General features: G+C 45.6%; 1 protein-coding gene across 2 annotated transcripts in view; it reads left to right on the plus strand.

The window, feature by feature from the left end:
• LOC138513759 (matrix metalloproteinase-17-like) overlaps nucleotides 1–27,773 on the plus strand; it is a 318,211-nt gene that overhangs the window by 175,614 nt on the left and 114,824 nt on the right. For both annotated transcript variants that reach the window (XM_069628846.1, XM_069628847.1), the window contains exon 5: nucleotides 12,699–12,875. In XM_069628846.1, coding sequence (XP_069484947.1) covers nucleotides 12,699–12,875 — 177 coding nt within the window. The remainder of the gene's footprint in view (nucleotides 1–12,698; nucleotides 12,876–27,773) is intronic.

The raw sequence follows: 27,773 nt of genomic DNA on the forward strand, positions 1-27,773 counted from the left end.
AGGACCATGATGAAAGGCTATAATGAAGGTCAAAGTCTGTGTTGAAGGACTGTAGCAAAGGAGAAGGACTGTGATGAAGGACTGTGATGAAGGAGAAGGATTGGTGAAGGCGAAGACTAACACTGTGTCAAAGGACTCATTACTAACTGAGTTGCCAGTAATGGGTGATTATGTGTGTTAACAGTATCACTATGCCGTGGGGTTTGTCGAGTGCAGCTAGGCAGGTTAATATATTGTGATTGCGTGTGCCCTTCCATATAATGTCCTCACAAGTTACCACTGTGTTGTGAATGTTGCACCTTCACATTGTGCAAACGCAGTAAGTAATGAACCTCCAACTTTACAATCAATTAGCAAAGGTATTCATTATTTTACAATTAAGGTGATTAATGAGATGACTTACCAATGTGAGCTCATATTCTCTTTTCAATTCTTTTCTGTGTTGTTTGTTCCTTGATTGTTTGTCATTTACTTGCATTATGATTTGTTTGCGGTCTGGAAAATGCACTTATTTATTTATTTATTTAGCAACATCCTTGAGGAAGAGCTAAGCACGAAACACGTGTTGGCTGATTATTTTTGTGTTTGTTGCATTATTTGGTCAGATTTGTTGAAACATTTAATTGATTGCTTGATATATCACACACAAGTTAGAAAATGTCAGATTATTTGTTTTCCACACTCGATTAATTGCTATTTTAAAGTATGACAGATACGTATATATACCACCTAATGTTCAAACATTTTCTTTGTACATGAATTATGATTTTCAGTGGGAGGTGCTCAGTGAGACTTCATGTGTTTGTAGTGTTTTACGTGAGTTGATGTTTGCTTCCTCAAACCAGATGTTGAAATCTCCTATTATGATCAGATTTGCTTGGTCGTCTAAGGTTAGGTGTAGACAGAGTAATTCACAGTTTGGGATGTTCATTGGTGCTGCTTTTGTCATCTTGAGGTGATCTTTGTAAGCAACAGCAAGACAACCACCTCTTTTTCCTTCTCTTTTGGCTTGTTTCAGTTTGATTTTGTTGGGTAGTGTGAGAGTAAATAAAGTTCTGGGGTTGGTGTAGTACCTAACTGGCCCTAACTCTAAAGGGATTGTTCCCTCAATTGATGTTTCTAAGGGCCTTCGATTTCTAAAAGTCCAATACCAAAATCTGTCTGTCTCTAAACCTACACTTTCCCTGACTCTTTGACAAAATGTGATAGGAAGTCTTCTTAAAGTCTTCTTGAAGAAAAATAGCAGTTCAAAGAAGGAAATGTAAACCACAGCTGGTTTCAGGTAGTCTTACCAAAAAGTGTAGTTGTGCCAGTTCCTAATAGTTCAACTCAAAAGGGCAGCCCTGGGAACCTTCCACGTAGGGCTCTTGCAGTAAGCCAATGGAGTTTACAATGTCTCTGGGTCTCTTGGGGTTCCCTTCTCCAAGCTTGTATCTTTCCAGTTGCAAACAAAAAGACACAGTTCCTGTTAGTCCTCTCCGGATTGCCTTCCCCAAGTCTAGGCCTCTCTTCACAAAGTTCAACAATGTCTCTAGTGGGCTTTTTAGGGGTCCCTTCCCCAAGCATAGGCCCCTTTTCACGAAGTTCAACACAAACGAAATATAACAGAATTCTTCTTAGGCTTGTCAGGGGTCCCTTCCCCAAGCTTATGCCATCTCTGTTTCCAGAATAAGTATTCCGCTTTATTAGGCCTCTCAAGGTTCCCTTCCCCGAGATTAGGCCCCTCTATTTCCAAACACAAGATCAGATTGTCAGGATGTAGTTTTCTCTTATATACAGTTTCTTTCACATACAATCTTTTCATGGGGTAGAATCAGAGACTTTCGAAAACGCCAGGCTCTCTGTTCCTCCTAACCACGACCACTCTGATCCTTCACCCCTCTCTTTATTTCTTGCACTTGTTTCCCTTTTAACCTTTTATCTTCATGTGCTTTGAGGCTTGGACTGACATATAGGGCAATAGGCCTATGGCCGAACCAAATATGCAAAATGCTGGTGTGGGCCAGTATTCTTGGTCAAAGTGGGGCACTTTTGTTTTGGCCAGTGTGGGCCAGTTTGATGTGTTACTTTACTTTGAGGCTAATAGTTTTGGCCATTGTTACTGAATAAATACTCTTTAAAATGCACAATTGGTATCACATTTTATCAGAAAACTCCTGCTTGGGTACAATGAGGATTACTCCTGCTAATAGTGCAGGGAGTCTTGATACTATTGAAGACAAGGAGGCGAGCATTATGCTTCATGTTCAATGTATTCCTGTCTCCAGCAGGTTCAACAATAAACACATTTTTGTAACTTCCCATATGGGAAATTTCTTTTTTTTATTTTACTTTTTCAACCAAGAAACCTTCATTTCCCTTCTGTCCCAGGCCCACTGTAGTCTCAATGCCCTGGTCACGTGATCCTAGTCCTTCCACGTCCTGTTCTCTCCCTCTTCTTGCATGCTCTTAACTGCACTCCAACTTCAACTGAACTCCGAACTAGTCCAAACATGGTTTCTGTTCGCTCCACTGTCCTGTTCTGCAATTCTTCTGCATTAAACTGGTGGTCTTGCTCTCAAACAGCTCGTGTTTCCCAATAACCTGGCTCAACTGTTCTTCTGGTCATCTCCTAATGAAAGTTACAACAGAGCACATTAGGGAGGCGGATGTACACCCTATTTTGGGAAAATGTATCATGAGTACATTGTTATACACCAACATTGACTCTCCTGTGTATCTAGAGGGGAAAGTAATGCTCACCTCCTTGTCTTTAATAGAATCAAGACTCCCTGCGCTATTAGCAGGGGTAATCTTCATTCTATGTCAAGACAGAGGCGAGCATTATGCTTGTTCAAATCTTGTCATCACTGTCTCTGCCACTGAATGTACAGGCTTAAAATAGAATGTTCTAAAGGTAGTATCACTGGCCGAGTCGGCCGCACGTAGGATATCTTGCAACATCGCGCCCTGCGAAAGCGCTTTTGGAGCCATTGCACTATTCCTGCTAATTGCATCACTTCACTCACCCATCTTGCTATGGTGGCCGTTGCTACTGCCTTGTGAGGTTTTCTATGCGCTATAAGCAGTTGTGTCGTCCCCATCGACCTCATCTCTGCGGTCCTATGTTCATATTCATTTATGCAGGTTGCCACGCACCACTTGGGGTGTTCCTGCAGGTAGGGGTAGGTTATTGTCGCTGAATCTGTCTTTGTTCTTCTGGCTAGAGTGAAGGTTACTCCTTCCGGTCTGTACACTTTCCTATTCACCTCTAGGGCTCTGACATCTGCTACTCTCCGACATAACACTAGGCACAAAAGCATTGCCAGTTTCCCTGACAGTTGTTTCAGTGAGAGGTATCTGTTCCCTGGATAGCTGGCTAATAGTTTCAGGAATACCGAAACCTCCCATAATGTGTCATACTTTGGCTTCGGTGGTTTTCTAAATCTTATTCCCCTGAGTAATAAAACTACCGCTATGTTCTCCTCTACGGGCAATCCCTCTATGGGTATGTGGGCTGCTGATATTGCGGATCTGTATACTCCAATCATTCTATATGCTTTCCCGTCTTGGAGTAGCTCCACTAAGAAGTTTAATACCTCTACTAAAGGGGCTGAAACAGGATGAAGGCTTCTCCCTTTGCACCACTGTGACCATCTATTCCGCGCTGCGTGGTAGATCTTTCTAGTCGATGGTGCCCACGACTCTGCGATCAGGCTAGCAGCCTGCGCCGAAATTCCTGGGAGATTCCAGCATCTCCTGCTATCATGCACGCCATCAGCGGAAGTGTCCCTCTCACTCTCAGTACGACCCAACTGGGTCCGTGAGAAGGCTGTCTCCTGGGGGCAGTACTCTCGGGTAATCAGTCACTAGTTCCATCAACATTTGGAACCATACTTGCAATATCCAGATCGGTGCCACCACTATCATTGTCGCTCTCTCTCTGCGAACTTTCGTTAACACTCTGATCATTCTAATAAATGGTGGGAAGGCGTAGTGCATCTCTCCTCTCCAATATTGGAGAAATGCATCTACGGCTGCCGTCATCGGATCTAATCTCCAAATGAAGTATCTGCTCTTTTGCACGTTCAGTCTGGACGCAAACAGATCTGTGTGTGCTGGTCCGCAATGCACCTCTATCTGTTGAAAGATGGTCTTGTCTAGCATCCAGTCACTGGAGTCGGCTAGGAATCTGGAGTTCCAGTCTGCCACTACATTGAGCGAACCTGGGAGATATTCTGCTACTACTGAGGTCCCTGACTCTAGGCAGAAGTTCCAGAAGTCCTTGGCTAGTTCCGCTAATAATTTGGACTTTGTCCCTCCTAAAGGATTGAATTATCTGACTGCTGATATATTGTCCATCTTCAGCAGGATAAACAAATTCACTCTGTCTTTCATAAATGCCTTGATCGCGAACGATACGGCTAATAGTTCTAGACAGTTGATGTGCAATTTGAGTTCCTCCGTACTCCACTTGCCCCCCGTTTCTAGTTCTCCGCAGTGATCTCCCCAGCCTGCTCTGCTGGCATCTGATTCTATCACCAGGTCGGGCCGATCGCCGAATATGGCTTTCCCATTCCAGGCATCCATATGCTGTATTCACCCTTCTAGTTCCGTCTTCGAATCTACATCTAGGGGTACTAGCTGATGATATTGTAGACCCTGTTGTGAGTGTTTTATTTCCTTTTGTTGTAGGGCTCGATAATGTAGGGGCCCTGGAAATATCGCTTGGATCGATGCTGCTAGCAGACCCACTACTCTTGCTATCGTCTACAGGGAGATTACGCGTTTGCTGAGGCAATTTCTTATTTCTCTCTTTATATCTCTTATTTTTCTGGCTAGCAACTCCAGAGTAGCCATCCTGGTGTCTATGACGAACCCTAGGAATTCTATCCTCCTCGCTGGTATCACTTCTGATTTTTCTCAATTCACTAGGAATGCTAGGGACGTCAGGAGGTCTGTTACCCAGTTTGTCTGGTATCAAAGCGTTTCTCTGCTGTTTGCCTTCAGGAGGATGTCGTCCAGATATATTATCATCCTTATCCCTTTCTCTCTGATTGCCGCGGCTATCGGCCTCATGTGTTCCGTGAATGCCCATGGTGCTGGGGCCAGTCCAAATGGCATTGTCGCAAATTGCCAAAATCTCCCATCCCAGTCGAATGCTAGAAAGGGGCGATCTTCCTCTTGAACTGGTATCGTGAGATATGCGTCCTTCAGATCGACTCTCATGAGCCAATCTCCCTGTCTGAAGGTACCTCTGAGCTGATGGATTCCCTGCATCTTGAAGTGGTGGTAAACCACCCAGCGGTTCAGCTCTCTCAAATTTATTACAGGCCTTACTTTGTACTTTCTGTGTACCAGGAACATATTGCTTATAAACTTCGGGGTTATAGCGCAAGGCTCTATCACTCTTTTGAGGGCCAAACTCTGCAGCTCTGCATGTAAGATCTCCTTCTCTACCTGCGGGGGGAGGGATTGTGTGGGTATCTGTGTAAATTTTAGCTGCAGCCCTCTGACTGTCTGCAATACCCATGCATCGCTGGAAAGCGCGTTCCAGTTCTCCCAAAATGTTAATGTCCCCCCCCACTGGCCGGTACATGTTTTGTCTCACTTGAGGGCAAGTTCTGTCCTCTTCCCTGTCTTCTGCCTCGCCTTCTTCTCGGGAAGCGTCCTCTTGGGGGAAAGAAAGTGTCCTGCTGCCTCCTCTCCCAATATTGGGCCCTGTTGTTCTGTGCACTTCTCTTGGCCAGGTAGCGACCGGTCGTTCGGCCTCGATACTGACCGGACCCGGCAAAAACCCTACCAGGGAATATTTTCTTTATTGACGCTTGGGTTTCTCCAAGGAGGTGTAGGTAAAAATGAACCTCCCCTTCCCGAAGGTCTCTCCAAATAGTAGTCTTTGGGCTGCGTCACCTGCTTTGTAGGAGGCCAGGTCCCCTATCTTGGGATCTATTTTAAGGAGCAGTCCTCTTCTGCGCTCAGATGAAATGGCACAATTAGTGTTGCCCAGGAGGCATACTAGCCTTTGCGCCCAGTTAGCGAGGATCTATGGGTCCACTTCCTCTCCTGTATCTCTTGCTGCTCATTCGGCCAAGTGGTCCTCAACTTTTTCTTAGGTGGGGGCTGTACGTCATCGTTCCCTTTACTGTACTCATCTTGTGAGGATTGGGGGACCCTGTGGGCTCCTCTTCAGAGTATTGCCCTTTATTGCCCATATTATATTCCCCTGGGTAGGGGGTCATGAGGCTTGGCACTGCCGACTTCTGTATGAATGCGTCTCGCAATCTTATGAATGCGTCAGTAGCCTCCGGGGTCTTCAGTTATGCTCCTTCTGTATGGCTCGGGGGTCAGAAGAGTCCTTTCTCTTCCGGGCATTCTTACACTCCTCTGGCGTGACCCATGTGGACATGCTTTCTTTTGGTATGCTGCTTGTCTCCTTCTGGCTCAGAAATGTCTCAATGGTTTCTAGTCTTTCCTGCAGGGGCTTCACACCTTGAGGCACTGCTTCTATCAGTGAGTCCCCCTGCACTTCCTTGAAGCTATAGGCCTAATCCTCAGAACAGTTTGCCTCTTGCTCGTCTTCGCTCCACTCAAATACTGTCATTCTGTCTGTGCTGTAATGTGCCTTACAATACCTTTCCAGGAAAGTGGCACGTCCACTACACTGTGGTATATAGTTTGAGGCTGCACCTTTTGCCCTGCTGAGCAGGCTTCTGTATACTGCCCTCTGTGTCCACTATTAGCCAGCCTGTGACTGGCTATGGAATCTGAGTGTTATCTTCCTGTATTTGAGGGCTTTTGGTGTTCACTACCTGCTCCGCGGGTGTAAGGTACACTCTAGAAGTGTCTTTTCTCTCTCCGGAGTATGTATTCTTCCCCGGTGTGAAGCGCGTACATGAAACATTGTATGAACGTATCTTACGTGTGGCAGCCCCTCCTATCCAACGAGCTGTTTGCTCCGATTCGCACTATTGCAGCGTGTCCTTGCGCTTACGTGAGCATGGCTTCGCCCCCTGAAGGTGGGGGCTGCCTTACGGGACTCGCGCTGGCTGTGCAAATTCAGCTCCTCCTCCCCAAGGGATAGGGGCTGATCTAAGCGAGTGTGAAGGAGGTTGGTGAGCCCCAAGCGTGCCGTGAATGCGGCACAGGCCGCCGGCTCCGAAATGAAAAACTAAGATTAAAGTCACTGCGCATACATTGCACGCTCCGAATTATTTTACTTCTTGACACAGATGTTTTGTTGTCTGTTGTGCGTGCTATTGAAATACAAAATCTAGCTTTCTAACTCACAGTATTTGGCTAGATATAAGCCTAAACTACGCAGCTAAGAATTAAAGCTACTTATCTGCATGAAGAGCAGGAAAGAATAGGGAGAAAACAGGAAGTGGAAGGACTAGGATCACGTGACCAGGACATTGAGACTACAGTGTGCCTGGTACAGAAAGAAAATGTAATTTCTTTGATGAAAAAGTAAAAAAATAAAATATATGTTTTTCCCAAATGGGAAGTTACAAAACATGTGTTTATTGTTGAAACTGCTGGAGACAGGAATACATTGAAGATGAAGCATAATGCTCGCCTCCGTCTTGACATGGAATTCAAACCGTGACACAAAAGGAATGAATAGCATTTTGCAACTGTGGGCCCCTTTTTCATTGGTGCTGGAAACAAATGTATGTCCCAGTACAACCCTGGATGCTTCCTACAAACCTTTTTATCGCTCTGTTTCTTTCACTTTATTGTGCACACTTGCACCTTCTTTTCCTTTACTTTCTCTGTGTTGTGGCTCTTGCACACACTTATCTCTTCTATCGTGCACACTTGCACTTGTCTGTTTCCTTATCCTTCCTCTTGCACACTTCTTTCACTCTTCAGTGTACATGTTTCCTTCTTTCGGTCATCAGTACCCTTTTCTTACTTCTATATCTCTTTACTCTGGACTTTGCTTTATTTCTGCGCCGCTAGCGTGTTTAAATGTCTTTACTCCAGACTTTGATTAATTTCTGCACTGCTTTTGCGCTTTAGCCTTCTTTACACTTTCCTCATTCCTTCTTTCCTACTTTCTGTCCTTTTATGCTTTCACTCTCACTTTCCGCTCCATGCCGCTTTACAAAATCTTGTTTTTCTTCCTTTCTGCTCCAGCCAACTGTACGCTCCCGTGTTTCTCTCTCTCACTTGTTCGAAACTCACTGGGTAGCGTAGCGCTGCTGAACTGTCTTTCCTGGCTACATTGGGTTGTGGTCCGGTCTCACCATCTGCCACTCAGTCACCCTTGGGACCGGCACACGTGCCAAGGGAACACGCATTTCCCTGAACACCACCAGCAGGATACAGGCTGCTTCGCTCTGGCTTCTTGGAGAGACGGCTCCCTAGACACGCTGCAGCTGCTCACAAACACCGGGCCAGCGTCTCAGCACGCCGTTCTCCTACGGATCCTCCAGGCTTTTCTTTATGCAGCTCCTTAGCTCCCCTGGTCCAGTCAGCATCGCCAGCTCACTCTCTGCTTCTGGCAGAACCACCCTTTTTATAATGCAGGTGAGAGTCAATTGGAGTCAGGTGTGCACAGTTGGAGTAAAGTGCTTGACCTTGCCTGACTCTATTAGTGGGACAATTCAAAGGTGTTACAAAGTAAACCTCACTTTGTATTACTATGTTGTTTCTGTGGGTAATCCTCATTGCTTCCGATTGCCTCTTCTTCGTCCATGTACTTATTGGAAATGGGGAAGGGGGATGGGGTGTGATTGGACATTTCCCATTAAGGCTGAGAGTGGGTTGGTTTATAATAGGGAAAGGGGAAATACCATGTCTCGCCCTGGGGTTTTCTCCTCCCAATCCCCCATGACTCTCCACTCAGGTGATCCTCCCTCGCTTGTCCACCCCCAGGGTCGGGATCCAAAAGCGATGGCCCTTCCCTGGCCTCCTAAATGGAAGATCCCAGTGGAGTAGTTGGGAGAATACCGTCAGGTTTCTCACAGTAGGGATTAATGTGCGATTACTTTGAAATATTGATTTAACCATGTTTGGTGGAGGAATAGTGTCTCTGTTCCTCTCTCGCTTAGGAGTTTGAATGTATATGTGGTGTGTCTTGACTGATCTGGCGTTGACTAGTTTGCAGTGTATTCTTTTGTTTTCTTATTTTTGTTTGTCCTTTGAGGGTGGCATTGGTGATTTGAGTTGGTGTTTATTCGCTTTTCCTTTTGATTCTGTATCCGGTTTTGTTATTTCTGTTTTTCCTTTAAGAAGACCGAGAAGGTTGCATTATGGGTTGATGTTCTTTTCTGGGTCGTTTGTCAGCTCTTGACTGTGATTCTTTGCATCTCGCCAGTTTCTTGTGATGAACGGTGTATTGAATTCAGTTTTGCTTCTGCGTATTTCATGTCTGTCCCACAGATTGGATGTGGTGGCTTATTTTCCTTGGTCAGTGTTCCTCTCCCGGGGGTAAACCTCTCCAGGTGATTAACTTATCTCAGGTCACACCTATCCCCAGGGTCGCCCTATCCCAGGGCACACCTATCGCAGGAGAAAACGATCCCAGAGGCAACGCCTATCCCAGGGTCGTCACCTATCCCAGGGGCAACACCAATCCAGCGTTGAACCTATTACAGGAGTAGGCTTATACCAGAGGCAAGAAACTTTCTCTGGGGCAGAAATATCTTGAAACGTGGACTGTCTCAGGGGCTCAAGTAATTCAAGGGGTATAGATATCTTAGGAGTAGAACTGTCCTACGGCAAAACTATCCCAGAGGGAGAATGTCTTGGGGGCAGACTATCCCAGGTGCTATGATATGATATGGCATTTAAGGTGCAGGCTCTCTGTGGTGGTTGTTTCTCAGTTGCACAAATAATCGTTATGGTGGAGCCCCCGCTTCACAGTAGCAGAGTTCGATGCAGCAGGCATAAAGTGGTTAGAGTTGGCAGTGGGATTCAGAGTATTAGAGTATTAGAGCAAGGAGTTGGAGTTCCGAAGTGCGAGAAAGGCAGAGCTTCCAAACTTCCATTTTCAAAATTAAAGTTAAAGCTTACAGCATAAACGTTTAAAGTGATAGAGTCTCACAGCATCAAGATTCAAAGTTAGCGACTCACAACAGTAACATTTTGGTTTAAAGTGGCATAATCTAACAGTGGCAAGATTCAAAGTTAAAGCTCACAGCCACAAGGTTGTAAAGCCCTCTGCTGTATATTTGTTCTGTTGTTACATCTAAAAAGCACTCCATTATGCATCTCTACTGTGTATACCTCTGTAAAATGCTCTGTTGTGTATATCTATTGCTGTATACCTCTGTAAAGAGCTCTGTTGATTCTTGAAGCCAGGTCCACTCTCAATAAATACCTTGATTCATTGTATTTATTGGGTATTTATAATGCACCTATAGAGCAGACAGTGTTTTAAGGCGCAACAAGGGAAGAGTGGGGGGAACAGGGATGTAAAGTAACAAAAAAAGGTGCTACTTGGCCTTGAGACAATTCAGATTGTGCAAGTGCAGTAACAAGAATTACAAAAGCGGAACAGAATAACAAAAATGGTCCTACTAGGCTTTGCAAGAATTCGGATCGTGCAAGTACAGTAACAAGAAGCACAAGGGAGTGGGGGAAGTGACAGTCAGAGTGGAGCGCTCTAATGCTATTTAATTATTTATTATATTGTAACATTTATAGCAGCGCCCAAGAACCTGAGGTATCACGGTGCAGGTACAATTAGCTAAAATGCAACATTAGGATGGGTGTACAAAATGGGAAAGCCGCAACTCGGGTGTGGGTGGCTACAACAGGCAAACTGATTCATAGGTAGCAATATGTTAGTAAGTGCAAGTCTGGAAAAGCCACGCCTCATGGGGTGTGGGTCTACATAAGGCAATGCAGATACATAGGTGACCAAAGGTAAGTAAATGCAAGCCTGGTAAAGTCGCTCTTCATGGTATGGGGGCTACATCAGGCAAACAGATACATAGGTGACAAAAGGTTAGTAAATGCAAGTCTGGAAAAGCTGCGCTTTTATTAAGAATAATAATAAGAAGAATAATGAAGCAGAAGAAAGGACTGGTGAAGAACTGTGATGAAGGAGACTGACTGTAACAATGGACTGACAAAGGAGAGGGACAGTGAATAAGGCCTGTGATGAAGTTATAGGTCTGTGACAAAAGAGAAGGACTGGGCTGAAGGACTGATGAAGAAGACGGGCTTTGATTAAGTAGAAGGGCTCACAAAAGAGAAGGGCTGTGATGAAGAAGAACTGATGAAGGACTGTGATGATGCTTTGTAAGAAGAAGGTCTGTGATGAAGGATAAGGACTATGAAGAAGGACTTTTCTGAAAGAGAAGGAATGACTGGTGAAGGACTGATGAAGGAGAAGGGCTGCGATGAAGAAGAATGACTATCAAGTGAGAATAGCTGTGATGAAGGAGAATGACTGTGACAAAGAAGAAGAACTGTAGTGAAGGCGTAGGACTGTGGTGAAGGCAGGGGTGGACTGGCCTTTAGGGAACTCTGGAGATTTCCTGGTGGGCCTCTGCACCCTGGGCCTCTTTTCTGTGGTATTTCCAAATTTTCTCATAGGAAAAGCATTGGGCTTGCTGAAAATGTGTCATATAGGGCCACTTTGAACTTTATTTCCAGGGCCTCTTTTGGTCCCCAGTAATTATTTCCAGGGCCTCTTTTAGTTCCCAGTCCAGCCCTGGGTGAAGGAAATTACTACAAAAGAGAAGGGCTGTGATAAAGTAGAAGGACTGTGACAAAGGAGAAGGCCTGCACAAAATTTCTCATGAATATGAAGTACTGTGATGAAGATCAGTGACAAAAGAGAAGGGCGGTGAGGATGGAGAAGGACTGTGACGAAGAAAGAGGTCTACAATGTAGGCGAAGGACTACAAAAAACTAAGATTTAGAAAATGTAAAGACTGTGGCAAAAGACTGTAACAAAGCAGAAAGACTGTGATTAAGGAGAAGGCCTGTAACAAAAGTAATGCACTATGATGAAGGACTGTGATTGAGAAGGGTGATGACCAAGAAGAAAGAGTATCACAAAGGACTATTGAAGAGGGAGGGCTGTGATGGAGTAGGACAGGTGAAACAGAAGGGCTGTGATGAACGACTGTAAGGAGTAGGTCTGTGATAAAGGAGAAGGACTATGGCGAAGGATTCGGGTTGTAACATTGACTATGATGGTGGTGGTCAACATTTGCTGGACGAGTCGGCCAAACACAGAATTATGTTGCAAAAAGCAACAGCAAATTGGCCCAATCCACTACCAAAAACACAGTCCATTGCCAATTGTGGCCATGCTCTATCAAATGTATGTAGTGTATGTTTAGACCAAGGTCCTTGTTTACTTACCAGTCCAGCCAACATGGACCTTGGTCAAAGTCTGTTTCTCTTACTGGTATTTTATAATGTGTCATGTGTTGATCTGAGAGATGTGACTATTGTTCATCATGGACGCTCAGTTAAGGTTGTGTGTCCAGTAAGATGCCATCATATCCTTTCTTTTTAGATATTATTTGAGCATATAGATACATATCTATTCTCATATAGACATGGATATAATTGACATTCAGTAGATGTGATTGATATGATGCTCCCTTGGAAATCTGATGACATAGTTCTGCACATCTTGCAGTTAAATATGCATCTCACTGTATCATCTGCTTCATTTAACCTTGAATCCTTATTTGCCAGGAATTGCCTGACTCCACCTTAGTTTCTGTTTTATGTTATTCCTGCAGACGATTTTGGAACGGATCTCTTTGCGGTTGCGGTCCATGAGTTTGGCCACTCTCTGGGCCTGGCACACTCCTCTCTGAAGCGCTCCATCATGCGACCTTACTACCAGGGTCCTGTGGGCGACCCTCTGCAGTTCCAGCTGAGCTCCGATGACAGGTCTGAGATCCAAAAGCTCTATGGTGAGTAGGGCCTAAACCACACTTTGCTGCAAATGTTCCTTGAGAATACATGTCACTCCAGAAGGGCAAGGTCTGGGAGAAGAACTGAGAGGGGAGAGCAGGAGCTAAGAAAGTGAAACTTTTGGTGCACAGTAAAAATAGTAGAGGGGAAATTTTGATGGAATAAGAAGAGCTAGGGTATGGTTTATAGGGAGACAAAGTAAAAAAAAAGCCATTTAATAATGGCATAAAAAGGATAGAGGAGTGAATATTAATGAGAAGAGGCTGACCATTTGTGGTAAAGGCCGTTTGTCAAGAAGACTCTAATATTAAGTAATTGAAAAAGGAATGTAGTGTAGGGTGAGCGGTACTTTTCCACTATTGTGCTTACCGAATGGGGCGATTTCCCATTGGAGACGAGGTGCATCCAGTGTCTGAAGCAGCTCCAAGGGTCTTCACTTGGCCTCCGTGTAATCACTCTAAATGAGTCCCTTTTTTATCATTTTCAAATACAGTACCGGATGAAGCATTGAACAATACCCATATGAGAGTTGCACGGTATTCCAAAGATAGTGCAGGGTGCCCTCAGTGAGCTGAAATCCTGCTGCGCTCTGGATCTCTCATGCTATGGGTGGCAAAGGCCCATGCCTGCGTTCCTGGAACATTGAGGGTTGGTTACCTAAAACATGGTTGGAAGGCCAGAGCAGCAGTCGCTGTTATTTCTGCCCAGTTTTTGTAGTAAATAGAACAGTGGTAATGTCGAAAAGGGGCACAGATTGGCGGTAGAAAATGAGGGTAGGAGAGGAGACAGGGGAGGGGGAGACTGGAAGGTGGAAGTGAGTTAGAAGAGGAGGCTCTGTGTTGTAAAATACTCTGAAGCCATACTAGGCGAGAGGGTTTGAATTAGATGAGGATGGGAGGTAAGTTGCTAGAAGAGGGTGCAAGCTGTCTGAGGTCTGGTGCAACACTGGTTTTGAGGTGTTTGTTGTATATTAAAGCATTGTACAGTTTTGTGGATTGGTTCAAACAGCCTTGCGTTTTGGTCAGTTTATGCTATATGCATTCCAACCTTGTTTTTTTGACCAGCAAAGAGAATACGGTCTTCAAGCATTCATTCATTCAAGGTGTCATTCTAGCAACTGTGCTGTCACTTCCTGTGTAGTCACTTTATGCAATGTAATTTCCCAAAAATGTCACTTCCTGTCGATGCCCTATGTTAATCAGCCCCACTACTTCTTTTGTAAGGACTTGCACCCGGATATTACCGTAAGCCAGCGGTCTTCTAACTGTGGGGCTGCCGAATGATGTCCGGCGGGAGGAGGGGTGCAATGCTCTTCCAAAATGGAGTGCGCTAACTGCTTTTAATAGAAGATGTAAGCAGATATGTCATCTGGGGGAGAGAGGGCATCTAACAAAACATGTTCTCGGGGGAGAAGTTGGCAACAACATTTTTACTCAATGGGGGACTCAGCATTAAAGGTTTGAATACCACTGTGCTTCGGGCGTAAGTTGAAGACATGGCACGAAGTTTAACTGTGTGAACCATGTTTTACAAAAAGCCTGGGGTGCATTAGTTTAATGTCTTCTATCAACACAGAGATTGAAAAACAGGTCGAGGGTTCCTATACAACTGGAATAATGTATTGTGCTATTAAATGAATCTAAAAATATGCATGATTTTTTTTGGGGGTGGGGGGGCTGAAGTCTGCAGCCTCCAGACCTGGAGAGATTGGTTTGCATTAGGTTAAGTTGTGTCAGGGCCCTCATTTCCACTCGTCACATCACCCTACTACATTTCAGCATTATATACATCCATGTTTCTACAAACCAAAGAAGAAACCTTGTGGTGCCACACCCCAGCAACCCTTCAGACCAATCTGCATTATGTGGATGCTCACAGCTCCATAAAAACACCTTCATCCTTGACAGCCACAAGGTACTGCTCTTTAGTTTTCCATCGCCAGGCTATTCAGCACCTTAACAGAACAACTGGAATTGAAATGATAATATTCTCATTGCACCGGCAATACGACAACACATCAAGTTCCCCTGCTTTACACCTGTATTTAACTAACAGAAGATACGTTTCCTTACATTGCAGATTACCCAGAGTGGACTGCTTATGTTTGTACTTACGTGCAAATACGTCCCCTCGGATTTTCGTCATACGCAAATACGTCTCCTCTGGATTTTCGTCATACCACTGTGGAGTGCAAATGAGAATTGTAAATAAGCCTCTATACTCTTCTCTTTTGCTCTCTGCAGTGTAAATCGAGTAAACGCTGCCTACTATGTATGCATGGCAGGTTGCGTTTACAATGATTTCCTAAGGAAACCGCCTTCTTTTTGCTAGTGCAAAAAGCAGACGGTGTAAAAAGCAGGTGGTTTACATAGGAAACCATGGGTTTTTTACTAGCCTGAAAATCTCATGAGGAGTAAAAACCCATTTGTTTTTGAAGACAGAGGGTGAATGGGGGGGGAGCGTACTCCTGTTTCGGCCCCGCCCTCCATTCTCAGAAACAATGAAAATCCCCCGGAGCGTGAATGGAGGCGTTGAGACTTTCATTTATGCTTCGGAGGACACCAACATGAGCCCCACATTTAGTTCCAGAAAGCATAGTCTTTTTCCATTAAGAAGACATTTCTAGCATGTATAATTAAAAAGTAATTGAATACTTCTGTTTTATTTAAAATATCGTTGCCTGGTTAACCTGGTGTTTACTCCTTGTTATGTGTACACCTTTGTTTTGCTTTATCTTCTTTACCCTACGAAACTAACTGCAGAAAGTATGGGGCTTCCCTGTATGACCTGGATGCTATAGGCGAACCAAAGAAGATCAGTAATCTTGTTTTGTTTTTGCAGCCAGGCTCTGTGCATTGTTGGTCAGGGAGCACCAAAGTGAGCCACCTTTGGCTCTTTCTCGGTTACGTTGATTGCTACAGACCAGTGTCTGCAATGAACTTGAGAGAGGCAGAAAGGGATGGTAAGAGGCTGTCTGTGAGGGAGAGCATGACTGTTGTTGGGGTTGCTTGGCCCTGTTCTATAATTGCTAGGAGCCAGTATTCCATTGCTACCTTTCTTTATTCATGCATTCCCTGTGTACATCTTTTGTCGTACCCCGGCCCCTTCCTACCTGCTCCCAAGTGCCCTCCCTCCCGTGTTTCCCTCCCTCTTAAAGGTCCCAAACTGTGATTACTCTGTAACATATCCCCCCTGCTTATAATGGAACTTCTCAAGTGGTGGTTCTTTCGGGGTCGCCCTGGAGACTCGCACGTCTCTCCTGCTCCTGACTCGCCAGTTCCCACCAGGTCTTCCACTGGCAGTTCTGGGGATCTGTCCTTGTGTGCAGTCTCTGTCTCCTTCATTTTTTCCTTGCCTCCTCTTGGTGGCTCCATGACTTCTGCACTTGGGGTGTGTAATATGCGGAAGAAGGAGGCGCTGTGGGTTATGTCACCACCATCCCTTGTCGCTGTGACCATGGAGCCTTTGACCTCGGTTACTTGGAGTGGGCTGGGGTCATATCGGGTGTCAGCTTTCCTCTGCTATCTCTGACAGACTAGTACTTCTTCTCCAATAGGAAACGGTGGCTCTCTCACTCCTCTCCGTTGGGCAGCACATATCTTCACCTTCCTCTTCCACTCAGCATCCCTTTTCCTGATTTCCACGTCCTGATCGTCCGTATAGTCCTCAAACTGTAGGAGGCGGGTCCAGGGCTTGTACCGAATCATGATTTCCTTTGGAGTCTTCCTGGTAGCCTCATGCAGGCTACTCTTGTAACTCCTCAGCATCTGGTACAGGGCCTCAGGGAATGGTACTTGGTCAACAAGTGCCTTCTGCTGAGTCTGCTTGGTGGTGGACATGAAGCATTCCACCATCCTGTTTGCTTTGTGCCATGATGGTGTGATCTTCTGGTGCCGGAATCCTAGATGCGCTGAAAACTTCCCAAAGTCCTGGCTCTGGAACGGGGGCCCAGTTATCTGTTTTCACTACGTTTGGCATGCCCCACTCACTGAACAGTTCATCCAACACTCCTGCCACATTGTGGAATGCCGTGGACTGCACTTGCTTCATAACGAGTAACTGGGAGTATTCGTCCATGGCCACCAGTAGGTGTCCTCCTTCTTCCAGGAGTCCATAAAAGTCTAGCACAACCGGTTTCCATGGGCATTCAGGAAGCATTACAATCCGTAGGGGGCATGGGGCCATGGCTTCTGCTGCTCTTTGACAGGCCTGGCAATCTGTTACTTTGTCATCCCCCACTGCGTCCATGTATGGGAACCATACCTGATTGCTTAGTATCTTCTTTGTATTTGTCACTCCCCAGAGGCCCTTGTGTGCCAGGTTGACAATGGCCTTTCTCAGGGTTTTGGGTACCACTAGGCGACTTTCCTTTAGTAGGATTCCTTGATCAGTGGTGGCTAGTTTGCCCTGTATCTTGAGCATCCTTGCTATTTCTTTCATGTCCTCCTCCTTGTTCGCCTCCAGCTCGTGTCTGTAGTTCTTCCACTTATTCATGTTGGTTAGCCGAACTGCAGCCTCAAAGGTGGCATTGCTTTTGCTCTTGTCTGTGAATGTTGCCAAGGTGAGCGTCAGGGGCAGGGCGTTTTCCGACAGATACTGGATGTAATAGCCACTGTGTCCTTCCCTTGCTCTTCCGGGTGTCTGGATAGGTAGTCTGCTGGGTTTGACTTCCCCCTTGGTTTGTGAACAATGCTGAAGTTCTACTCCTGGAGTCTGATGTCCCAACGCTCCATTTGTGGGGGCATCTGGGGTTTTGGGTTCCCAAAGAGGGATCGCAGGGCCTGGTGGTCTGTAACGGGGGTGAACGAGCATCCAATTACAAAGTGGTGACATTTCTCACAGGCCCACACCACTGCCAGGCTCCCCCTCTCAGCCTGTGAGCACGCCCTCTCAGTGGGGCACATGGCTCTGCTGGCATAGGTGACAATGTGTTGGTGGGGCTGTGTTGCAGATCCGCTCAAGGCCAGTATGGCCCCCAGCCCCACAGGGCTGGCATCTACCATTATTTCTTTGCACTACCTGGGGTCAAAGTAGGTTAGTCTGCAGCTAGTGACGAGTTCATCCTTGATGGTTTGAAACATGTCCTTGCAATCGGCACTCCATGAAAACGGCGCGTCCTTCTTGAGTATCTTCCTCAGGGGGTCCCTGAGAGTGGCGTAGTTGTGGAGGTACCGGGAACAATATCCCACCATGCCCAGATATTATCAGAGCTCTGTGACTTCAGTTGGTTCACAATCACGCTTATCTTGTCTGGGTCAGCCGTAATGCCCCGGTCTGAGAAAATATGCCCAAGGAATTTCAGGCTGGGCTTGCTAATGTCATATTTGGCCCCATTAATGGTTAGGCCTGCTGCATGTAGGATCTCACATACTTTGAGTAGCGCCTTGTCATGCTGAGCCTGCATTGTGCCGAACACTAAGATATCATTGCTGTAATTAAAGGCCGCTGTCACTGGTGAGATCAGCCAATTAATCGTTTCCCGTACTATCTCAGCAGCAGACGATATCCCAGAATTCAACTGCCTGTAGCAGAATAGCCCCTCATGGGTAGTGAACGTTGTGATGGGCCTGGAGTCTGGGTGAATGACGAAGTGGCGATAGCCCTGGTTGAGGTCGAGCTGCAAGAACTGCACAGCTTGATTCGGCCTGATAATCATATCCTCTATGCTCTAACCCAGATGTCTCTCCCTCTGTATTGTGGTGTTCGGTATTATGTGCATGTCACCGCTGAGTGGCAGTCATTCATTGTCCTTTGGCACCACCACAGGCGGGGACACCCACGGCGTCGGGCCCCTTACCCTCTAAATTATGTCGTTGTAGAGGAGCAGTTGTAGCTCTCTGGACAAATGCGCTTGCAGTTGGAACTCCACTCTGCCGGAATATTGAAGCACTGGGGTCACCATCGGGTCCATGTAGAGCATAATGACTGAGTCTCTCAACATGCCAATGCCCTTGAAGAGAGCTGGGAATATATTCTTCATTCACTGGATTGTCATTTGTTGGTCCACCATCGTGTTCACCTGACTCTCACCCGCTGAAAGTCCTCGCACAATCTCTGATTGGTCATACTGAATGTCAATCAGGGCAAGGGCCTGGCAGTGTGGTAGCTCAGCGGGCATCTGCCTGCCATGGGACTTTGAATCACATGTTGTATTGCTGACACAATGCAACCCTTGTGATGTAGGTCACATTGAAACTGGCCAGTCGACTGGAGCGGGTGTGCAGATCCCCTTTGCAATATGTTTACCTGCGAAGGGGTCAGTGGCTAGAAATCACTTATCAGTTGATGGAGATTTGCATTCATCATATTGTCGGTGGCTCCTGTGTTGAAGATAAACTGGTGGTCCAATCCTCCTATTTGGATAGTCACTCTGGGAGCTGTGCCGTCGTCGGCTTCAGCTCTGATCACTTGCACATATTCCCTGCCGTAGCAGTCATTTTGGGTCTATTCATTTTTGGCGTATTCATCCTCTTCATAGCCTAGGGTCGAGTTTTCATGGGGGTCCCTTGTGTAGCAGGTTTCGAATGCCTCTGGAAGGTATGCCTATAGCTTTGCTGGTCTGGGAGGATAGTCCTGCTCCTCAGGGTGTTGCAGAGGCATCTGTAGACTGAGGTCTTCTATTGCCCTGATGATCTTGGTTTGGGGCGGGAAGGGCACGGTGTCCCACCCTTGAGGGGGCCTCTGGCAGTTTTGCCTGAGTACATCCTGTTGTTGGGTCCCCGGGGCAGTTCTTGGCTTCCTGCTCATCCTGGCGACATTGGGGTCTGTAGCTCAGAAGAAGCATCACCTTCTCCTCGCACATTGCATGGACATGGTTCTGTTGGCCGTACTGCATATACATCTGCCCTATCGCTGGGCACTGTCCTCGGTCGGGAAATTCAATTCCACATCTATAGCACTGTTTGCCTCCCTAGTATTGTTGATACTGGCCACCTTATCTTGCCGTGGGAGGGCCGCTTTGGTTCCTGAGGGTTGGTGTCGACAAGGCCTACATTGTGGCTACGTTGTCCAATTTCCTGGGGTTCTCTATGGCAGCGGCCTGAATGTTCACCCTTTTATACATGTGAGCCAGGTCTAGTATTTTTGGTAGCAACAGTGTTTTTCGAAAGACTGATGATGTTCATCCTTCTATGATTCTGAGCTGAATGGCATTGTCGTCTGAGAAGTTTGTGAAATCGCAGTAGGTGATTTTTCTTTCAAGTCTAAGGGCAAATTCCCCTCAGTGGGTAGTTGGGCACACGGGTTGAAAGAGTACCTCTCATAGTCTCGATTGGGCAGCACAATAATTTTCTTGTTCACTGCTGCAATTGTCATCTTGCGTGTGGTCCTCTCTTTTACTGGAATCATCTTCAGAATGCTCTTTATCTCTTTTCCTGCAAGGCTGGTAAATATGTCAGTCTTGTTGGGTGATTCTTGATTGCCAACTGCTCTTATAAAGTCATTAAATTCCTCCATCCACTCTTCCCATCTTTGTCCTTGGTCATGTTGGGGTTGTAGGGAGAATGGCCCTGGTCTCCTTAGAAATGCCGCCCTCAATGACATGCCGGCTCTGACGCTTGCTAGTGCCCCTTACATTGCCTGCACCCCCAGGTCAGCAGCTGCTTGTGCATTGTCAACCATTTCTTCTTGTATGCTGTCTCACATCCTTCACCTTTCGGTCTGTGGCTCCCTCTGTGGCTCTGTGGTGTGTGGTACCTCTTTCTCTCTCCTCCACCTCTTTTGATGACTTTACTGGATGTTCTTCAAGGATGTCTAGGGGTAGTAGTGTAAACATTGGCATCATTTAAAAGAACTCAGACTTTACATTGGTGTGTACGAAAGCCTATCTTATAAGTGGATAGTTAGTGCCCCTGATCCTTGTGTCATTCCACCTGAGATCTAAGTTCCTTGGTATCATTTGAATGGATGTATACAGGTTCCTGTGCAGACAAAATAATGACGGAAAGGTTTCTGAAAGGAATTTTTTCTCTACTGTAATACTTCCTGTCACGTCAATTAAAGCACTTGTAAGTTGTCAAGTCCCTATCGCCAACTTGTCCCTGAGTGCCTAAAGAGGTGGCTATTACCCCTCGCTCTCAAAAAGGCAGATACAACCTCTCTTCATCAAAGGCACTCCTTCTCAGACTCCTGATACAAATACAAGGCACACAGCCTGCTCTCTGAGAAGAGGATTCCAAGTGTTGTGTTCTTTACAGGCATCCCCAGACAGCAGAAATCCACATATTGAACAGGGCAAAGATTGCAGTCTTTTCCTAAACTGCCCTCAGTCTGTGAGCTAAGAGAACAAGGCAGTTAGACAGGATAGAAAATGGTCTCTACAAATCCCACCGTTTCTAAAGATACTGGCGCTGCTGCAGATGCCCGCTGAGGCTGATCTGCTCATTTCCACCTGGAGTATCGTCCTGTTACTGTGTTACAGAGCCAGGTCTGGCCCCTTGATAGAAGACACCTCTGAGTGAGCAGCTTTTGCAGGGCAGTCTGCTTATGGTGAGGGACTGGGATGGAGAAAAGTGATGGGACTGTACACATGGGGGCTTGAGCTCATAACAAAGGGGCCCAAACTTCAGGTATGGTTAAAAAGGGAAACAGACAACGATGAAAGCTGGGGTGGGCTCCTACACCTGCATCGTGATGACTTTAAATACTCCTGATAAACAGACATTTGGACCATAAGACGTGTCGAGGTATCATATTTGCCAAGACTACATTTACAACACATTTCCATACATGTTTTAATGCAAGTGCTTTTTGTAAGCAATCGATTAGAAGAAGATGCTTATAGTGTCTGGTCCCTGCAGTGAAGTCAATGGAAGATGAAAAAATAATAATACAAAATAATTTGCATGCAACAATTGATATTAACCATAGGGATATTTGGATGAAGCCGGGACTCACTGAAACCCACACAGGTGTTTAGCAACCTACCAACACAGACATGAACTTCAATAGCCAACCTGCTCTCACACCACCATCCTAGTCTCCTCGCAATCCCTCTTCCACCTCATACTCGTTATATCATCCAACTAGGGCACTCAGAGTTGGCTCAGCCCCTGATATAGCGCCCACCACAAACCATGAACCCTTATCCACTCTGTCGTGCAGCCATGCTGCATTGCCACACCTACCCACGCGTGTAGGGTGAATCGTGTTAGTATCTGAATGACATACTTGCGAACATTCTGTGGCTAAAAAGATGTAGGATTTTTCAAGTTTCAAAAATAACACTTCAAATAACAATTACATCACAGGAAAATGTACAATACACATTGTTGGCACCAGAGGAGCATTCTAAAATACACAACCCAACATGGAAAGATGTTCAAATGTTTAAAAGGTATCATTCTGAATGGTAAGTTAACACCGAATTCAATTACCTAACTTCACAGAAGGTAATCACACAGAGCTGGTAGGCAAGGTTTGCCACTGCTCTGTAGCAGCAGAATGGGCAATGCGTATTTATTCCTGCAGTGCAAGATGAATAACTCAACATCAGTGAGACTGATACCCTCCTCAGTCTGATAGGCAGATGCTGTGTGATGGTGGTACGCTCTGCCACTTGCCTTCACTGGTGGCTCACCTAAGGCTTGTCCCGGCCAGAGTGCAGGGCAGAGTCATGTAGCTGCCAGGTCACTGGATTGGTCAGAGCCCATCACTAAAAGTAATCACTTACCCGCTAACCGCACAGACTAACTAATCTGTTGTATGCTTTGTCCTGGGCCGGTCTCAAGCAGCCTGCCTTAGAGTCACATAAATGACCTGCCCCTGTAAAAAGCAGTAGGATATGTCACCCAAATCTGTAGGTGGCAGGACTGCTTAAAAAGCAGTAGCCTACTGCCTGAATCAGTCTGGAATGAGAGTCTCACCTGTTGTCCTTTAGGGCAACACAAAGCACAGGTGCCCAACTCACCTAGCATCTCCCTGGCGCACAGACAGATGGTACTTCTGAATCTGCACTCATGAACACATCAGACGCTCACCTGGCTCGCCTCTTTCTCCAGTTAACCCTGTCCTGGCCCTTCCCTTACGGAACCTAGCACAACAAGGCCTAATTGGCTGAAGTCGTGCAGTCCAAGTACAATTTTCATTACATGGACATTTTCAATTACTGGAACTTATAAAGGATATGATTTTCTTCCTGTATACCTGGGAATTAAATACTATTGCTTCTGAAATAGTCAGTAAATGCTTCCGCTTGTAGCGAGGCCGTCGGTCATGTTGTTGTTTTACTTTTGTACTTAGCCTGCCAAAGTTGGAGAAAGGGCCAAGTCAGAAAGATACGATTTATTTTAATGTAATTACAGGCTATAAAAAAGACTCTTTGTGCGTGTAATCTCTTTATATAATAAACATGAAGGAAGGTCACGAACCCTTTTGGGTGAGCTCGAATCTTGTAGCTGTGCTCCCTAAGTGGTTTAGCCCACCTGGAACCGCCGGCCACAGCGCTCACAAAGCAACTCCCGGAGAGAGGGTTCTGGAACAGTCTGGCCGTCTGTCTCTCCGGCTAATCTCCCCCTTCAGCAACAAAGCATTTGGGGAAAGGCAGGAAGCGGGCCTAATTAAAATGCCTGCAGTGGGATTTCTGCACCCAACCTTCGCCGAGCTCTCTCACAAAGAAGCTGGAGAATGTGGAAAGGGGAAAGAAAAGGAGGCGTCTTGCTCATGTGACTGGCCACATATTTCTGTGCTTGTACGGGCGCGCCTATTAGCATATTTCTGTAATCGGTCTAAACCCCTTAAGTGCCAGGCTATTATGCAAGTCTATGCAAAAAGGCCTAGCATACTCGTCCTTGCTACTTAAGAGTAGTTGGCCGAAGTCAGATTGGTTCATTTTTGTAAGAACTTTTCAAACTTATTAAGCACACTGTATGTCAGAGAAGCCATCACTCTAATGCACTTGTGTTCCCATGTTTCTTGCATGCCACTTAGGCGCTGCCTATAAATCACATCTATCCATTAGCATTCAAAGTGAACCCAGGTGATGGATCATGTGAGAAGGGACACAGAGCTGCGGATTTTGTTTGGCTTTTTACCCACCCATTGACCTCTGGCAGGGCTTTAAGTGAGGTAAGAAATTGAGGGGGTGCCTCATTTGGGGGCATGGCTTGTGGGAGGGGCATGGCCTAAAAAGTACGCAAATCGTAGGGTATGCACACAAATATATATAAATGTTATATATTTGTGTGGGTACCTTACTATGGTTTGTGTACTTTGCAAGCCATCTTTTATAAACAACATATTTCTACGTTTATAAAAGATGGCTTGCATAGTACACAGACCATAGTAAGGTACGCACACAAATATATAACATTTATATATATTTGTGTGCATACCCTACGGTTTGCCTAGTTTTCAGGCCATCTTTTTTAAACATTTCAGGTTTATAAAAGATGACTTTGAAAGTACACAATTCAAGCCATCTTTTATAAAGCTTTGACTACGGGTCCGTCGGCAAAGCTTTATAAAAGATGGCTTGAAATGTGTACTTTTCAAGCCATCTTTTATAAACCTCGAACTATGTCAAGGAATCCCCAGGTTCACCGAGAGTTAAAGACACCTCGGCGACCTGGGGAAACAAAGGGACAGTAATTGCCTCTGGTGACCTCTCGCGCGAGGGGTCACCAGATGCAGTTACTATGACTGACAGAAGTGGCAGCCAGTCACAGCGTCACTGTGGCTGGCTGCCACTTCTGTCGGCTCGCCTGACTTCATTGCAGGCGCATCTCCCGTCGCGGCTGCGGCCGCAACGGGATAATGCATCCCGCCAATGTTGCGGTAGGACGGGGGCCCCGTCAGGACCCCGGCTCAGTCCCACTTTCTGGAGACTGCTGGGGCCCGGCCCCGGCAGGCCCCGGCCCACTTTAAGCACTGACCTCTGGTACTAGCCCCTGCGGCCATTCCACTATTTGCCCTTCCCTACTCAACCACCCCCATCCTCGAGGACTGTGTGCTTTTAAGGGATGACAGTGCTATTTAAAAGCAGTCGCTTGAAAGGCAATGGATTAAGTGCAGCTGTAAACCAGCTCCTGGAGAAATAGAAATGATTTAACCAAGTCTGCCTTTGGTCACTTCTTTTATACACAATATTTGTGTCTCTGCACTCTTTCCTTGTACTGTATTCCTGTTAAAAAGGATGTATACTAATTGACCTTTTCAGAATTGATTGCGGGAGAATTGACCCTCTGCACAATTGATCGTGAAATGAAAGTCAATTAGGACATATATGCGGGGGGGAAACCCCTGCAACCCTCCACTCAATCCAAAAAAACCTGCAACCCCCTACCCAATCCCATTATCTTATTTATTACCCCAAACCCACCCCACACATATATATAAAAAGTAAAATAAAGGTAAATGTCAATTGTGCAGAAGGTCAATTAGGACCACTATTATTAGGTCAATTAGGACAAAATGTCAATTGTAAAAGGTCAATTTGGGTAATGAAAAAGCCAGTCATTATTATTGCTCGTGTATAAGCATTTGGCGTTTTCCAGGCACTTCCATGCTATGTCACTGTACTAACCGCATTTGGCAGCTGTTGCCATCTTATGGCAAGTTGGTACCATTATGACAGTGCCTGGAAAATGCCACTCCCATGCCTACACATTGCCCAAAACCGTTGGCTTTGCCGATGATTGTTTATAAGTACAAGTTAAGTGAATTAAATATTAAAACCAGATCAATCCAGAAACCAACAAGTATCAGCAGTAATACACCTGAAATTCAGTTTTGTGCACTAAAGTGTTTGGTGTTTCTAAATTGGCATTTTACAAGTAACACTAAATACATGTGTCCAAAGACAAATCTCTTAATTGTAGGTCCACATTTCAGCTGAATACCTACTAAAGTCTGAATCGCAGTAAACCCTAACTTTTGGGTGTACACATATGTCCTTTTAGCACCAATTTGGGGCCAAAACAGTGCTACAGATAGAAAAGAGAAGCAACTGATGGTGGAGAAGCAGAACTTTCTGTTGTCATGAAAAGTGGCAATGCTTGTTATATGTATTTGCCTCATCACAGACTAATATTTTTAGCATTTCTGCCATGAAGGGTTGCTTTATTAAACCTGTGTTAACCAGGAGTTAAGAAGAACAAAAGAAAACTGAGTATCCCTCTAATTTGTGGAGCTAGCCTGTGTCACAGACACAGGGGGTCATTACGAGGTTGGAGGTAAAGGAAAAATGATGCGCTTAAAGGATTACCAGCATCGCATACTGCTCTGGGCAATTCCGACCTGAGAACCCAGTATTAGAGGTACCGCTAATAACGGTGCCTCTAATAGCGGCATGGGCGCAGGCACGCAGGCCTTCAGGCCGGCAATACCGGGATGCCGCTAACAGGAGGACATCACAAGTCAGGCGGACATGTAAATACCAGTATCATGAAGGCGCTAATAAGGGATACCGGCATGCCGGCAATACCGGCATCGCGAAGCACCCGTAAACTGCTATGTGAAGTGTTCCCAACTGCCACAGGTGCACACAATCAGCACAGGTGGAGGCAGTGGGGTCTGGGCCAGCACAAGAGGAGCACACCCACACACCACACCCCTTCCCACACCAAAATGATTCCACTAGTAGTAGCAATACTGAGGATGGAGGACATGCTTGCATTGCTACACCAGCAACAACAACAACAGCAGCAGACACCACAGAGGAGAGGCAGGAGGTGAAGGAGAGTGAGACAGGCCCAGCATTCCCCACCAGTGCAGCCAGTGGCACCACACAGGCAGCCAGTAGGGAAAGTAAGAGGATCCTGATTGGGAGCCCTCCCGTCCCCTGTACACTTTGGAATGTTGTCAAAAAGACTTTCAATAGTTCATTATGAAACTTTACATATGAAAAATGTTCAATTAGAATCAATGATAGTCTCAGTTTTAGAAACAGAATAGGTATTTAATTGCGGAAAACAAAGCAAACATGTTTTTTTTACTACAATTGATTGAAAGTATATTGGCATAAAGTGCAAAAAAAGGGAAAAGAGTGGACAAGAATCCGTAAATTCTGGGTGCTTGGCTGACGCGTTTCGAGGTCTTTTCCTCTTCTTCTTGAGCCCAAAAGCACTAGGACACATTCAAGCAAGATATAGAGAGAGATCAAGTGGAGAGATAAAAAGTGGAGGGAAAAACAAGAGGGTAAATCCCATGAGTATGTTTTATCATAATTATTCCCAACAAACATTATAGGATACATAATGGGGGACATATCATAGCGGTGGTGGTCAACTACCAAAGGTACACAATACTTGGGTGATAGTTATATGACATACTATTAATTCTCTAGACAATCATTGCAATGTACAATATCATACTGTTATTAAAAATGTCAGTGTTTTACACATATGCCTCGTTTAAAAGGCGGTTGAAGGGGACCCGGTGAGCACCAATTTAGGCATAGCATTAGTTTCCTAGGTTCCTGGATGAGCTTGATCATGATGCATTAAGTGTAATAATAAATGGTGAATAATAAAGTGTACTTCATTGAGTCTGACTGATAATCTAGTCAAACATATTCTAGGTTGATGAAAGCTAATCAGGCTGATAATAGCGGCATCAAAGCTAAATGTGAGTACACATAGTTAGAAAAGGCTAGTCAAAAATGTCTACCTTTTTGCTTGAAGTTGACGAATCCTAGAAATGTAGAAAATGCAAGGAAATTGCATCCAATTCGACACGATATGACTCACTCAGTCTGTCGGTTTAAAACAAGGGACAGGGTCAAGGTCATCTAGTTTATTTTATAGAAAATCGTGAACATGTAATATATGTTGTGTATGCCGGTCCGATAGCACAGCGAGTAGGAGTGCTCGCTTTGACATCCGTGCAGAGCCTGCTGACGCAGGTTCGAATCCCGGCAGGGCCAAACTCAGCCTTTCATCCTTCCGAGGTCGATAAATGAG

The sequence above is a fragment of the Ambystoma mexicanum genome, chromosome 12, assembly GCF_040938575.1.
Source record: "Ambystoma mexicanum isolate Mex_15411 chromosome 12, UKY_AmexF1_1, whole genome shotgun sequence".
Classification (NCBI taxonomy): domain Eukaryota; kingdom Metazoa; phylum Chordata; class Amphibia; order Caudata; family Ambystomatidae; genus Ambystoma; species Ambystoma mexicanum.